This window comes from Protopterus annectens, chromosome 3.part1 (assembly GCF_019279795.1).
Source record: "Protopterus annectens isolate FY-2018-M chromosome 3.part1, PAN1.0, whole genome shotgun sequence".
In the NCBI taxonomy this organism is placed as follows: Eukaryota; Metazoa; Chordata; order Ceratodontiformes; family Protopteridae; genus Protopterus; species Protopterus annectens.
This window is the reverse complement of record NC_056732.1, coordinates 732263132-732280397: the sequence shown is the minus strand read 5'-3', so window position 1 is coordinate 732280397 and position 17266 is coordinate 732263132. Positions and strand designations below refer to the sequence as shown.

The 17266-nt window shown below is 39.3% G+C and overlaps 1 protein-coding gene across 1 annotated transcript in view; it reads right to left on the bottom strand.

Annotated features, from left to right (window-relative positions):
* PKHD1L1 (PKHD1 like 1) overlaps positions 1–17266 on the bottom strand; it is a 1597738-nt gene that overhangs the window by 1252110 nt on the left and 328362 nt on the right. Inside the window, exon 18 of the mRNA XM_044066249.1 lies at positions 9469–9598. Coding sequence (XP_043922184.1) covers positions 9469–9598 — 130 coding nt within the window. The remainder of the gene's footprint in view (positions 1–9468; positions 9599–17266) is intronic.

Here is a 17266-nt window from a genome sequence, read left to right as displayed (position 1 = left end):
CAGTCGAGGGGAGTCTTCTTCTTTCAGCTGCTCCCGTTAGGGGTCGCCACAGCAGATCAACTGTTTCCATTTCCTCCTGTCCTCTGCATCTTGCTCTGTCACACCAACCACCTGCATATCCTCTCTCACCATATCCATAAACCTTATCTTAGGCCTTCCTCTTTTCCTGTTACCTGGCAGCTTCATCCTTAGCATCTTTTTCCCAATATACTCTGCATCCCTCCTCAGCACATGTCCAAACCAACGTAATCTTGCCTCTCTGGCTTTGTCTCCAAACCTTCCAACCTGGGCTGACCCTCTAATATACTTATTGCTAATCCTGTCTATCCTCGTCACACCCAGTGCAAATCTTAACATCTTCAACTCTGCCACGTCAAGCTCTGACTCCTGCCTTTTTGTCAATGCCACTGTTTCCAACCCGTATAACATAGCTGGGCTCACTACCCTCTTGTAGACCTTCCCTTTCACTCTTACTGGTACTCGTCTGTCACAAATTACTCCTGACACTCTTCTCCACCCACTCCATCCTGCCTGCACTCTCTTCTTCACCTCTCTTCCACACTCACCATTACTCTGAACTGTTGATCCCAACTACTTAAACTCATTCACCTTTGCCACCTATACTCCCTGTATCCTCACCATTCCTCTATCCTTCCTCTCATTCACACACATATATTCTGTCTTAGTCCTGCTGACCTTCATTTCTCTTCTTTCTAGAGCATATCTCCACCTCTCCAGGGTCTTCTCCACCTGTTCCCTACTCTCACTAAAGATCACAATGTCATCTGCAAACATCATAGTCCACGGGGACTCCTGTCTGATCTCGTCTGTGATGTGACATTTTCAAAATGGGACAAAATACAGCCTGATAAAAAGTGTAAATAGATTATGCTAATACTACAATGGAAAAAGACAGACCATACTGAAAGGTGAATGAAAATATGAATTAAATGTACTGGTTGTATTCATTATATTTTATAGACTACAAAGAATAGAGAAATAAGATTTCTTTAAAATAAGTATGATTAAAAGAGGAAAAAAAGGTTTTCCTAATTTCCCATTGGCTAGTCTGCTGTGTGACTGAGGTGGCATTTTGGATGAACTCGGGACATGGTATGGATGACTGAGAAAATAAACAGATGAGGAACATGCATGCAGCTGTGGTATATATGATATGAAAAGGAGTTTGTGTTTACAAAACCAGGAATCTCTGTGCATGTATGTTTGATGTCATATAGTATTCCCAGTTAATAATGGGGTAATTAAAGTCACCCATGAATATGGTATTGGGTTGGATGATTAGTGTTTCTAATAAGTTTAAATACATGGTATCAGTTTCCTGGGTCATAGAGGGGGACCTATAGCTTACAAGGAAGTGGTATTGGATTTTGCCTATGGTGATTTGAACATGGAGCAGCATGTCCTGTTTGACAAGCCTTGAAGTATATTTATTTTTGATGTAAACAGAGACACCTCCATCTGCCTGTGAAGTAGCTGGTCTAAATGTGTGTCATTATAACCCTGCACAGTTGGTGTGCTGTCCCCAGCTTTAAACCACATCTCTGAGACTGCACCAGACATCAGCATTCTCTAGGGTAAAGAGAGCTTCCAGGGAGTGGAGTTTTTTGTTTAGGCTGCTAGCATTGAGCAGTAATACTTTTAGATTTTCTTAGTTTTGATTTGCTATGTCGGAAGTACTGTTATGATACAACAGTTTTTCACAGAGATAGGAATATTGGGATAAACCTTAAGAATTATACACTGAATGCTATAAGTAGATTTAAATATGAAGGATTAAAGCTGGATATAGAGATATAAATACAGGTAAGGGATAGAAGGTAGTTGGAGAATTTATGTTTCAATACTAGAAGATGAACATTAGTTGACAGGTTAATGATAGAAGTGTAATATAAATAAAGAAAAAGTATTTTCCTTTTTTTTTTCTTTTCTATTACTTTGACCTGGAGGTGAGCATATCAAAGTATCTGCATGTGATAATATGGAGAAAGTTGCTACATATGCTGAAACATATAGGTAATTGGACAGAACAGAGAGAGCTGGATGAATAAAGAAGTGGGTCGGGGTTCCCACTGCTGTGTTGGTGTCCTTGTTGGATTATTCTTCTTCTTCTTTCAGCTGCTCCCATTAGGGATCGCCACAGCAGATCAACTGTTTCCATTTCCTCCTGTCCTCTGCATCTTGCTCTGTCACACCAACCACCTGCATATCCTCTCTCACCACATCCATAAACCTTATCTTAGGCTTTCCTCTTTTCCTGTTACCTGGCAGCTTCATCATTAGCATATTTTTCCCAATATACTCTGCATCCCTCCTCAGCACATGTCCAAACCAACGTAATCTTGCCTCACTGGCTTTGTCTCCAAACCTTCCAACCTGGGCTGACCCTCTAATATACTTATTCCTAATCCTGTCCATCCTTGTCACACCCAGTGCAAATCTTAACATCTTCAACTCTGCCAAGCTCAGACTCCTGCCTTTTTGTCAATGCCACTGTCTCCAACCCGTATAACATAGCTGGTCTCACTACCCTCTTGTAGACCTTCCCTTTCACTCTTACTGGTACTCGTCTGTCACAAATTACTCCTGACACTCTTCTCCACCCACTCCATCCTGCCTGCACTCTCTTCTTCACCTCTCGTCCACACTCACCATTACTCTGAACTGTTGATCCCAAGTACTTAAACTCATTCACCTTCGCCACCTCTACTCCCTGCATCCTTACCATTCCTCTATCCTTCCTCTCATTCACACACATATATTCTGTCTTAGTCCTGCTGACCTTCATTCCTCTTCTCTCTAGAGCATATCTCCACCTCTCCAGGGTCTTCTCCACCTGTTCCCTACTCTCACTAAAGATCACAATGTCATCTGCAAACATCATAGTCCACGGGGACTCCTGTCTGATCTCGTCTGTGATGTGACATTTTCAAAATGGGACAAAATACAGCCTGATAAAAAGTGTAAATAGATTATGCTAATACTACAATGGAAAAAGACAGACCATACTGAAAGGTGAATGAAAATATGAATTAAATGTACTGGTTGTATTCATTATGTTTTATAGACTACAAAGAATAGAGAAATAAGATTTCTTTAAAATAAGTATGATTAAAAGAGGAAAAAAAGGTTTTCCTAATTTCCCATTGGCTAGTCTGCTGTGTGACTGAGGTGGCATTTTGGATGAACTCGGGACATGGTATGGATGACTGAGAAAATAAACAGATGAGGAACATGCATGCAGCTGTGGTATATATGATATGAAAAGAACGTGGTACACAAATTGGTATTGTCCTCATGGTGGAGTTTTAAAATACAAAAAAAAAAATGTGTAACAGCATGAATAGTGAGTTAAATGATACAGCACTGGATGAAAAGTTAAAATTTATTGGTCAAGATTCATAACCCCAAAGGAGAAAATATGGTAGAGAATAAATGTTGTTATTTATGACTGATATGTGATTTATTTCCGTAATAGTTATATGGTTAAAAGTTAGAGCAGAAATATGATATTCTAGTGATCACCTCCTACCACACCCAAAGAAATACCCACAACCACCCCCCTACTGGTCATTATGAGAGAAGAGATCCTTATCCTTACAGCACACACTAAAGCCAAAAACACAGCTTCCATGGGTCCTGACAACATTTCAGGATGCTTCTCAAATAGCTTAAAACAAAATCTATTGAGGCCATTAGAAACCCTCTTTAACCACAGCCTCTAGACGGGCTTTGTGCCAGAGGAATCAAGGACAGCAACAGTCATCCCTCTGCACAAGGGGGGCCCATCAACTGACCAATGGAACTACAGACCCATAAGCTTGACCAGTCTTATCTACAAAGCCATAGAGAGGATTATCATGGACCTCATCAATAATGATATAGATAATATCCAACCACTCAACCAGACCCAATTTGGCTTTGTCAGGTCTTGCCTGCACAGTCTGGTGGACTTCTTTAAGAATGTCACCAGGGCCATGGGCCATGGATGAGGGTAAAATGGTACACACTGTTTACCTAGACGTGGACAAAGCTTTCGACACAATCCCCTACTCTGGGGTCGTAGAAAAACTTTCTGAGCTAGGAATAAATCCCTACATCATCAGATGGATAGCATGCTGGCTCATTGACAGAACACATTGTCAGAATAGATGAATCCACGTCCAGTAAGAAACCTGTTACTAGGAGTGTCTCACAGGACTCAGTGGTGGGACCCCTCCTGTTTGATATATACTTTTCTGAAGTGAAGGTAAATTTTGGGGACCTCTGGTTCACCACGTTCGCTGACAAATGTAAACTGGGAGCAATCACTGAATCTCCAAATGATGTTGATATCCTACAAACAAGCCTAAAAAATGACAAATGACTGGTGCCAAAATCATGATGTCACTCGTCTGGTCAGGATAAAACAGACAAGCAGTTGTGGGTTCAGTACAAGTAGCTTTATTACAAACAAACACATCAGGAATGAAGCTTTGTAACTTAAACTTAACTAAACTTATAAACAAACTGACTACTCCACTCACACATGTTAACACTGGCTGTTCTCTCAAAATGGCACTGCTGTCTGCGTGTGCTCACTACTTATATGCACATGCTTACATCTGGAAATGCTTCTTAAAGGTACATAGACATGCTCTGTTCTACATCCTCCCTCTTTGAGAAATACGTCATATACTTAATAACAGTATTCAATGGCATGCAGTTATACAGAACTAATTCTTTGACATGCAGTCATACAAAATCAGACACATATAAAACAATTATGTCCAGGTTGCTGTGTATTTTACAGTAGGTCTAGAAATATGACCTGATCATGTAACATAAAAGTCAGAATTGGATCTAGCAAAAGGGACTGTCTTCAAGGAATGTTCAGCTTTGAGGACATCTGGGATGTCATCAGGAATAGGGATGGATATCGAGATATGTTCTTTGGTATGAACATTATCAGGGTTGCTCTGAGATCTAAAGTTTGCATCACAGGTTTGATGCTGCGATATCATTTCTGATACAGGAAGAAGATGCCCACAGTTTCTCTTGTATTATATACCCTCAGATTCCACTAAGTAGGATTTCGGCTTGGCACATATGCCTCTCACTTGACCAGTTTGATCAAAGCCTTTCACTGTTTGCATTCTTACTGTCTCTCCTTCTTTTAACAGACAAATAAATCTGCTCATTTTATCATAGCTTGACTTTTGAAAAGAAAGCTTCTTAAAAAGTTGAGTTTTGATTGCTCTGTTGTTTTTAGCATTAGGCACCAACAAACTAGAACTGATAGGCAAGGTTGTTCTGGTTTGCCTAGACAGAAGTCTCTGAGCAGGTGAGCCTAGGTTGTCACAGAGTACACTGCTGAGATTAAGTAAATTCAAGAAGATATCAGTATTGTCATGTTTTGATCTCTCTTGTAATTGCTTTGCACTCTGTACTGTACGTTCAGCAAGGCCATTTGACTGTGGGTATTCAGGACTACTAGTAATGTGGATAAAGTCCCACTCTTTTGCAAATCTCTGACAAACAATTGACTGGTAAACTGGGTACTGTTGTCAGAAATAACAATGTGGACTAGCATGGACTGAGAAATTATGTTTCATCTTAGTAATAACAGCACTGGATGTTAGATTAGGTAGTAAATCAATTTCAAACCAGTTCAAATAAGAGTCTACCAACACTAGGTAATGCTGATTGTTCCTCTCAAATATGTCAGTGGCTATTGTTGACCAAGGTAGTTCAGGAATTTGGCTTAGATGAAGTGGCTCTTTCTGCAAATATGGTTTAGTACTGTTACATACTGAACAAGAAGAAAGCACTTTATCAATGTCTTTTAATAGAGAAGGCAAAAATATTAGTCCTCTCACCGTTCTTTTGGTAGAATCGGAACTTGGGTGGCCACAATGCAAAATTTAAATGTATTCATGTTGTAAGGAAGTAGGAACAGCAACTTTGTGACCTTTGAAAATTATACCATCTGCCATCAGCATCTCATCTCTGTATGGAAAGTAAGGTTGCACTTCTAGCAGTACACAAAATTGCTTTGACGACCATCCTATATTGATGAAGTGGTTGAGCTTTTGCAAAATTGGATCAGTCTGTGTATGATTTCTCAGCTCATCAAGTTTCATGGTAGAAAAATTACGCAGTTCCATGATATCAAAGTCAAAATTCTCTGCATCAAGCTGCTCCGTGGTATTTCTTGGAGATCTGGATAAGGTATCAGCCAGACAAGGAAGTTTACCTTTTGTATAGATCATTTTGAAATTGTACTTTTGTAATCTGAGCATCATTATTTGTAGTCTTGCTGGAGTTTAATGCGTAGGCTTATTTAAAATAGTGACTAGAGGTTGATGGTCGGTTTCTATTTGGATAGCTCAGCCATAAATATAATCATGGAACTTCAAACATGCGAATACAATTGTCAAAGATTCCTTCTCAGTTTGAGCATACTACATTTCATTTTGGGTAAGAGTTCTAGATGCATAGGCAAATGGTCTGCCCTCTTGAAGAATAATTGAACCACGACTGAACTTTGAAGCATCACAGGAAAGAACTACTGCTTTGTGGACATCATAGTATTGCAATGTAGGTGGGTTAGCATTTGCTGTTTGAGGTTATCAAATGCTCTCTGGTTTTGCTCTGACCATGACCAGGCAACATTTTTGTGTGCCAGCTGTCTGAAAGGTGCTGATAACTCAATAAAGTCAGGGATAAATTTGCCCATATAGTTAACCATACCAAGAAATCGCTGTAAAGTTTGGACATTGTCTGGGGCTGGCATCTCAAAAATGGCTGCTTGTTTAGAAGGGTCTGGTCGTAAGCCTGTACTGGTAAATAAATGACTTACATAAGTAACTTCTGGTAATCTGAATTTACATTTCAGAGGACTGAGCTTTAAATTCACTTCACGTGCTCTGTCCAGAAATTTCATGAGGTTGCTGTCATGCTCTGCCATGTTAACACTCTGGCTGTTCTCTCAAAATGGTACTGCTGCTCACTATTTATATGCATGTGCTTACATCTGGAAATGCTTCTTAAAGGTACATGCACATGCTCTGTTCTACACATGGTCTGAGACTAAATGCTAAAAAATGTGTGATCATACCCTTCGGTAAATCGCATATCCTACAAATTATAATATCGATAGCTCACCCCTAAAAGTAGACCGAGTGGTGAGGGACTAGGAACACAGATAGAGAGTATCTAAACTTTGACCACCATTTATCTACACTACTGAAGAAATCCTTCTGTTTGGCTCAACTTATAAGTAAAGGCATGGCATCAGGATCAAAGGAAGTCATAGTGCTATTGTACTCTGCACTCATAAGGCCCATAACTGAGTACAATACTCCTTTTTGCATGTACCTAACCAGGCACTTACACCAACTGGGGTGGCCCCAGAGATTTCTCACTAAAAAAATATGAAGTATAAGACACATGTCTTATGCAGACCGACTAAAGACCCTTATCCCTTTACTCCATCTCATATCATTTGTTGAGAGGTGACTTATGCCTGACCTACAAGGTATTCTCTGATCCAGTCCTGATGAAAATGTTATATATTTTCAAGAAAAATTATACAAGGGTTATGTGTTCCACGGACCTGAACCTTATTTATGATTCTAACAGAACTTGCTGGAGAGACAGATTCATATCCCAAAGGCTACCTCATCTATGGAATAAACTTCCCATCTTCATAAAACAAAGCCACTTTGATCACTTTCTTCAAAAAGAATTTGGATAAATGGATTGGGAACTGCAAATTCACTGTTGGGGCACTGCTTATGTCCTTTTTGGACAGAGGCAGTCTGTAAAATGACTCAGGGCCCCAATACTCAAAGACCCACTACCCTGATACAACCCCATCCCATATCTGGAGAATTAAGATATAATATTGTCATATCCTGGGTATTATTGGCTAGGCTTTTAAAGGCTCTTGTGCCATTAGCCTAGTAATCACCTATGAACCTATGAAAGTAAAGTACCATAGGAACATTGTTATAAGTTTTCTAAGAAAAATTGTAAGTTAATCTCATAGAGAAGACAGCTCTAGTTAAATGACAGAATCTAATTACAGCCATGTTCACAGCACCTAGACGGTATAATACATAAGGCCTGCCATTTTAGATACTACCTATCTTTGAAAAGGCAATAAAAATTTAGAAAAATTAAGGAAAAAAACAGTGTGATTCTTAATAATCTAGGAGCTGCAAGTAAGTATTCTACATTGTCTGTTGCCTAGCATCTTGAGAGGTTAATTAACTTTATCCAAAAAATAAAATTCAGTTATTTTGTAAAGCAAAATGATTTGGAAACTCATAATTTAAGTAATGCTACAGTAACAAGTTAGCTCTTGCTGGCAAAATTACATACTATACTCCTGTGCATTCTAACATAATGAGAGGGAGAGATCATGGACATTCTGTTAAAGTACATGGTACAGTGCTTTATGTTCCTTATTATAGGCATTATGTTTAATGTCACAGATAATCAGAGGAATCAATAATCTCTTGGAGAACAGGAACCATCCTACTGCAGATGGGTAACATCTACATTTTTTTCATTTCATAATAATTCTCACAAGAAATCAAACATTTAGTATGCATGTGCTCCAATGCACATTTCTGCAAGATATCTGTTGGACTACACCATAGCTTCAACAAGATTATGCCTGCCATTTGCTGCACTCCTGGTTTTCACCAGGGAGTAGTCAGGTAGTACAAAACCACCAAGCCCCAGTTCTCATACCATGACATGTCAGCAGAACTACAGTTGTTTGAAGCCCATATTATTTGCATACCCTCATCAGTGTAACTAATTAATTTTGGATCACAAAGAACAAGAACAAATGTTACCCCTTGCAAGTGGTCTGAAACATGTATAATTTTAAAGATTAGTAAAATAAAAAATGGTATAATTTATGAATTAGGTAGTGATGTGGATAATTTGAGACCAAATAATGGTATATGCATAGTAGTACATGCAGTACGTAGTCCTTCTTTCTGCCAGATTCGGGTCTAAAACTTGGTTTCCAGCTCCTGTTTATGTGTGAGTGCACGTGTGTGTTTGTGCACATAAGTGAGTGAGTACAGGCATGCAAATGTGCATGCATGTGTGTGTGTGTGTGTGTGTGTGTGTGTGTGCGCGCGCACGCGCTTGTGTCTGTGTGTATGTGTGCATGTGTGTGTTCCTGTGTGTATGTGTGCTTATTGGCGAGCAATCGATATGCTCTCCTCATCTTCCTCCTACATTCCAAGAAAGTATTGTTTAACTTTACTGGCTGTTTCCAGTTTGATTCTGCTACCCTTATAGAACAGCTTTTTCTTCAATGGGATCGCCCAGGTAAAAGAATTATTATTTTTTTAATTAAACTAAAAATTAACAATTTTATAATTAACATAAAAATAAATATTGATATTCATTGGTCATCATTATCTATTTTTGGTGTATATTTACCAGTTTGTTCATCTTGGTAACTCAGCTTATAGGAATACAATATGCAGTCGGCCCCATCCAAACATGTAACAGTTATCTGCTGAACTTCCTTCACAGCAGGACCAGTCGTCCAGTTTTCCAATGTGATAACCTGCATGAGGAAATCAAAAATTAAAAATACATCTTCACAATGTAAAGATTTCAGCAGCATACAGCTTTGTCATTTTTGCAGAAATTTTCTTTGAGTAACACATATTTTTATTATCTCACAAAAGCAACAATTAACAAGTTTGTCCCATGATTTTGGTTATCAGTTTTGGTACTTACTGAAATTCACTTGGAGGCTATACATTTTACGTAAGAGCTGTGGTTACATATATATTTTTTCTGTTTTAGTCTGTATAGGAGAATGGTAGTCTAACATATTTTACACTATTTAGAATATAATAAGACACATACATAAAAAAACTATTTAAAATATCTGAAAACGTCCATTGGGACCCCTCTCTCCTTTTTATGCAGTCAGTTTTTAAATTCAGGAGACATGATGAACATCAGCTTTCTAACATCAGTAGTTAGAATTATGTAAGACAATTTAACATTGAAATATGAGGCCCTTGTGCTGAATGTAGTTGTAAGATTTAAGTACTTATGCTTTACTGTGCCCTCATTTGTTAATTGCACACTGTAGATCCCTGAATCATAATTCCATTAGAAATCTAAAATTCTAACAATGTGAACTTGTATGTTCTTATTGCAGCACTGACAAAGTATGGTTTTTACTAACAGAACAGCAGTACAATGATGTGCAATGCAACACTTAACCGTGGTTTCAAATATCCATCACAAGAAAAAAAACACTGAATGTTAATATCATCATTGAGCTGTTTCATAACAACAGACATGACATCATGTTTTACAAAAATCATAACTACTGCAGAAATAAAAAGACATACTTAGATATACATATACCCATACTACATTTTTTTCATCCATGCTGATGCCTGTCTTATTTTGCATACCACAAGCTTGCTATGGCTTTTATTCAGACAACTTGTGGTAGTACAAGTGACTGATGTATAAATAGCTAGTGAATAGCTGTCATATAGGTTCATAGCCTCATAGGTGTTTACTAGGCTAATGATCACTAAGTATACCCATGTATCCCAAACCTGACAATTTCTAGCACCTTTGAGAAGAGTAAGCAGGGGCTTGGAAGATGAAACATTTACAAGCAGGATCTTGGGAGATGAGCCATTTACAGGCTGCCTGTGTGCATTAGAGACATAAGTGCCAAACCAGGGATGAATTTCCTCTTCCCCATCCAATTGTCCAAGTTACACTTGAATTGGGTTATGGTGGAACCGTGCATCACATGGATGGGGAGCCTGTTCAAGAGACAGGGTAGTCTCTGGGATACATACCTATCTCTCAAGCAGGTCCTGTTTATATCACAGGCAAAGTTTAAGTCTTGAGAACAGATAATTCTTGTGCTGTTTGTTTTGTGGATATGCAGATGGTCCTTCAGAGTGGGATCTGACAATGCCTTGTATGCCAAGTATAGATCTCTCCTCAACAGCCTGTAGGAGACAGAATACAGGGATAGGGCCTTGAGGTGGTCTACATAGGACATGTTACATCCTGTATTCTTTTAGTGAGGAACCTTTGTGGGTGTTCCTATTGTTGGATATGCCTGGTTAGGTACATTCCAAAGGGGGCACTGTACTCAATGATAGGTCTGATGAATGCTGAATACAGTGGAGTAATGACTTTCTTGGGCCTACATACTGTACTTTTGCTTATAAGCTGCACAACATAGAATTATTTCCTTACTACAGTAGAAACATGATGGTTAAAGGTTAGCTTACTCTCTATTTGTGTCCCTAAGTCACTGAACTACTGGGTCAATTCTTAGGGGTGTGTAGTCAATATGGTAGTTGCTAGGAGTGGATGACTTTCCAAAGGATACTATTATACATTACTTGGCATTTAGGTTTAGTCTGTGTCTCTGGCACCAGTCGTTTGTTTGTGTCAACCCTTCCTGGAGAACATTTGTCGGTGGGGGGATTCAATGGCAGCTCCTAATTTAAATGCCCAGGCAGGCAGTCAAAAAAAAGACCAAATGCTTTTTCTTTCACTAGTTTATTAAACTTTATTAAACTTTAAAAATTAGATTTAGTGCTTTTGTCTCTCCACTGGAGACTTCATCAGAATAAGCACACATTCAACTGACAAGATTTAAATACTCCAAGAAACAATAAGACTAGTGAGACTTATGAGTCTGTATTTTCCAGGGTCTGTAGATGGTTCTTCATTCATGAGGCATGAAGCCTGTTTGGAGGCTACAGTTAAACAGCAATTCCCGAGGGCCTGATAGGTCATATTTCATGCTCTTTAGAAGGCATCCCGGGATATTGTATGGGCCCATTGCTGCAGTGTTTTTGGCCTTAGAGAAAGCATTAATGACCTGTTCCCTAGTGATAGCAGGGAGAGTTATATTTGATGGTATTTCATGAGAAAGGCTGAGGGGCTGAGACTGGTAAAGTTGGAGCTGAATTTGTCAACCATTAGGTTTGCTATACTGGCTCAGTATAGGTGACTCTATTAACAATAAGTTCTGCACACAATTGTGTATTGGCTTTGAGGTTGTGGACATAGCTAAAGAATGCCTTGTGGTTGTCCTTGACCTGGGAGGCCAAATTTACCTGAAATTTGGCTTTGGTAGACTTTATTTTGCTCTGAGTTGTTTGTTTAGTTGATGAGAGTGCTTTTATCCTGCTGGGTGCCACACCTCCTAATTTTTGCCATGATTTTCTTCCTTCTGTTATACAGTCTATTAATGTTGTGATTCCACCAGGGTAGCTGTTTTTTTGACTTAGTTTTGTACTTCTTCCTGGTGGGTACAGCGGTCTCTATGCAGATACTAACATGCTTGTATAGGGTTTCTGTGAACAGTTGCGCATAGGCATAGTGTTCTCAGGGTTTATGGGGGCTTGAAATTTTGCCAGGTTACCACTTAATAGTAGGAAGTCAGCATTAGAGTAGTTCCTGAATATTCCAGGGTTAGCTGGTGTTGTAGTTTTTTTTTTTTTTTACTTCAAAGGAGACCATTTTGTGTTCTGACCTTCCCAGAGAAGACATTACATTAGGGGGTGTGCAGCACTCTCCCATATTATTGAGGACCAGATCCAGTAAGGATGCACCCCTGGTCGGTGTACTGACAATCTAGTCCAGGGAGTTTGTGGTTACAATTTCCAAGAATTTCTGTACATGTATGTTTGGTGTCGTATATGATTCCCAGTTAATAGTGAGGTAATTAAAGTCACACAGGAATATGGTATTTGGTTGGATGGTGAGTATTTCTAATAAGTTTATATACATGGTATGGGTTTCCTGGGTTATAGATAGGGACCTATAGCTTGCAAGGAAGTGGTATGGGACTTTGCCTGTGGTGATTTGAATGTGGAGAAGCTCAAGTGCGTTGTCCTGTTTAACCATCCTTGAGGTATATTTATTTTTGATGTAAATTAAAACACCTCCACCTTTAGTCCTTGCCTGTAGTAGTAGTAGCTGGTCTAAATGTGTGGAAGGCATTATAGCCCTGTGCTGCCAGTGTATTCTCTTCAGCTCTAAACCATGTCTTAGTGACCACACAGATGTCAGCATTCTGTAGGGTTTGGAGAGCTTGTAGGGAGTTTAGTTTTTTGGTTTAGACTCCTAGCACTGAGAAGTAACACTTTTAAATGTTTTCAGAAGAACTTTCATTTTGGCATTGCCTAAAAAAGGCACTATGGTAGAGAACAATGTTTTAGCTAATATTTGAAAGCTTAGAGGGAAGAGGTGCAAAAGCAGCTCTGGGAAAGCAGCATGGTATGTTGACCATCTCCTTCTATGCTGACAAATATTACACCCCCTTAGAACAACACCAGAAAGTAACCCAGTTATTAAAGTCAGTCATCTTCTGTTCTTATTGAGGCATCATCCTTGGAGAAGGTAAAATGCTGCTCAAGGTTACGTTTATACCAGCCTGGGACACATATTCTGAACGCTCTATGATGTCTCTCTTCACATAGTCTAGGGAGTTATGTCTCAGGTCATTTACACCAACAATAGACTATGACTTGAGTCATACTGGTACCTGTGGTCCAATAACATGAGTGCATGTGTAATGTGGTGGATCCCTGCATTTGATAAGCAACTGACTTTGACTTTGTCCTTACTCAACCTGGTGAGAGGGGCATCAATGTGTATTACAATGGAGTCTCCAATGACCAGAATGCTGGATTGCATGGTGGCTTGCCTTGTTGGCTTAGAAGTAGAGGCTTCATAAGATGTGGTTGTATGCGTCGATATGGGTGTTGTTTTGAAAGCGTGCATTTGTGGCTTCTGATGGTATTTGTTATGTGTACTTCATTTAGGAGGTCTTTGGGGTTTAGGAAGGATACATTTAAGTGCCTCAGCATATGTCAGTCTATGTGTATGCTTTGAACTATGTGTGATGGGTGCAGCCTGTGTACTACTTACAACCTTATTAATATTAGGAGTACTTTTATGTGAAAGCTTTGCCTGCAGTGACATCATGTAAATACATCTCTCACATACCATATCAGCTTGTTTGAGAATTAACTGGTTGTCGGTTAACATGAGGAAATTTCTACATTGTCTCAGGATGATACCCATATCTACCAAGCTGGTAATGGAGAGGGTGGAAAAGTTCTTGCCAATGGCAACATAACCATTGTATTGATTAGATGGCTGGAGTGAGAATATAAAGTCAGGACTATCTGGTTTGCAACTCTGGGGACAGTGCTTGTCACTGCAAACTAATTGCCCTGTGTACAACTAGGTTTTATAGGTTTATAGGTTAGTACTAGGCTAACTGCCCTTGCGAGCCATTTTAAGCCTAGCCAATTATCCCCTGTGAGATTCAAACCCTGCACCTTGTGTTTGTAAGGCAAACACCTCAACCATTAGGCCACCCTCCCAACCCCTACTGGTGAAATTTCAATGGTGCTTTTACAGGAAAAAATATCAACTCAAGGTGTCTGCATCTATACAGGGCACTGCCAAACATTTGAGGGGAAACTGATAAGTAGACCCTGATGATTTATGGATGAAGTATTTAAGGAGATATTCTTAAGTTAGGTTAGACAGCAGCAAATCAAGTACTAGTTCCTAAAAAGAAAGAATTCGTTTTGTGAAGAATGATGAAAATGGGGTATTCTCCTGAATGGCTACAGACTGGTTACTACTAGTGCTGGTCTCACCACATCTACATGGTGCTGGATACAATGCTCCTTTGTTTCTTCTCTTTTTATCATTAGCACCAATACCAAGATGAGAAGCAGGCCACAGGTTCTTTGATGATCAACAGTCTTGTCCCAGATGATGCAAGGTTCTGTAGGCTTGTTGTAGCCTTTTCCTGGCAGATGCCTTGAATAGCAACCAGACCAATCAGGAAGATCAAACACAGGTACTCACTGTCCAATCAGAAACAGTCAGGAATAATGCACTCTGCTCCTCATCTCACCAGGAGCAAAATATAAGCAAAAATTCCAAGCTGGCACCTATGATGCAGTTACTAGACTTTACAGTGATCAGCAGTCTCCAGGAAATAATGTCTCTATTCTTCTATTACCAGGAGTAAAACAAAAGCACTAATCCCAAGATGACTACTGAGAGTCAGTATGTGAGCTTTCCAATAATTGGTGGTCTTGGGTTAGATTTTGCAGATTTTTAAGGTAAGATGGAAAAATAGGAAGGGGGGAGGGTAACTTCAGCTTTAGCAAGCTAAGTGAAGAGCCACTAATTTTAAAAGAGCAAGATAGATTGGAAGGGGTGGGCACTTTGCATTCTGGTTCTATGGAATACAGTGGCTAGTAAATTTAAATAGCTGAAGGGGAGTGATTTCACAAAATGTTAATTTTGTGCTTAGAATAGCCAGTGAAAGAGGAGATGGAAGGAACTATGTGGTCAAATTAACATAACAGGCAAGCATCTAGAAAGACAGTTGAGCTTAAAAACATAACAACACAAGTGTGGGAGAGGGGTAAAACTTAATTTCTGTGTGACTCACAAGAGACACAGCTGTAGGCTCTTTCCTAGTTTAAATATGAAATTAAAAGCAGAATACAGGTGAAGCACAGAGTAAGAAAATAAATCACAATATACAAAATAGAGGAAGGCAATGAAGCGATACAAAATACAAGAAGGCAAAAACAAACTCACCTTTCCCTCACAGCAAACTGTGGCAGAGTCTGAGTGAGCATTTCCAAAACATGCTGGAGAGGCAAATATGTATCTCAGAGATTACCCCTTCTTTGGTACAGGCTTCCTATTTGCATTAAGCAGAGCCCTTCTATGGCCCTTTTCAAGAGCAATTTGGATCAATGAATAGGGATCATAAATTCACACCTGGGTTAGCTCCTATGTCTGTTATGGACAGGGGTAATCTGTAAAATCTGTAAAATACTCAAAGCACAGGCACAAACCCATGCCATCCTCTTATGCCTAGGGGAAATATCCTGGGGAAAATAGGGTTAGGCTTTTAAAGCCTCTTGAGCCATTAGCCTAATCTCCTATGAACCTATAAATTGCCATTCATGCACATACCAGGAGTAATCTCTGAGATGTAGCATATATCATTGTAGACACTTACCAAAGCAATGTGCTCTCACCCTTACCAAATCAATGTACTCTCACCAACCTAAAGAAGAACAAGGTATTCCAGCAGGCTGCCAAGGGCCATGCAAATGACCCTCTACAATTCACTATTGAAGCACAGACCTGAATCAAGTTAAAATGTACTCCTGCTTTGGTAAGTAGTTCTCTATAACAGTAAAATACAATGAGCTAATGTCTCATTTCAGAAACCCCCTCAAAATTCATTCAATTACCTTGATCTGTGAAAGAACACCATGATATGGGTGTATACATATATATATATATATATATTATATATATATATATATATATATATATATATATATATATACGTGTGTGTGTATGTGTATGTATATGTATAGTATGGTTGCCATCTCTACCCTGCTCTACGAATAGATGTTCAAATGATCACTGCTGCGGTAGCCTTAGCTATATGGGTTATATCCTGCCAAGGATATAACAGCCAGCCAGCTTCCAAAGCTTCAGGATACCTTACACACACTCAAGCTAACTATAACAACAAGTTTGAATGCCAAACCCTTCAGAGCTTTCATGCCAACAGAAAGAGGCAGGCTGTGCCCTGAAATGACAATGCTAGGAATAACAAAAAGTAAATGTCCACACCCTAGCATTTACAACACACCAAAAAAAATAGGGGGATGAAGGGAGGGAGTGGCTATCACAGGCCAGCAGTGATCATTTCAACATCTACTGTTCTGGTAAGTTTACTTACATAACTACACTATGTTCACCATATTGATCACTGCTGCAGCAGCCTTAACTATATTGGTATATTACCCTAGCTTACTATCCTAGGAAAGTGGAAGGAGATGAGTCAAACAGCCCCTGGAAAATGAACCTAGCAAAGCATGATCTAGACAGAGAAGGAATCAAGCTTATAGTGCTTTGTGCAAAAATGTACAGAGAACCAAGTTGCAGATTCTAGAACACGTCAGGAATCTAACCCTTTCCAAAAAGTATAAATGAAGGCAAGGCCCTGGTAGAGTGGACCTTGACCCTGCCTGGAATTTGCTGTAGTGAGTATAGCAAAAAGTACTAGTCTTAGACAGCCATTTTGAAATAGTCTGTTTTGACACAGGTTGATTGTTCTTCTTACTTTCAGAAGAATTGTACAACTGATCTGAAGATCTGAAAG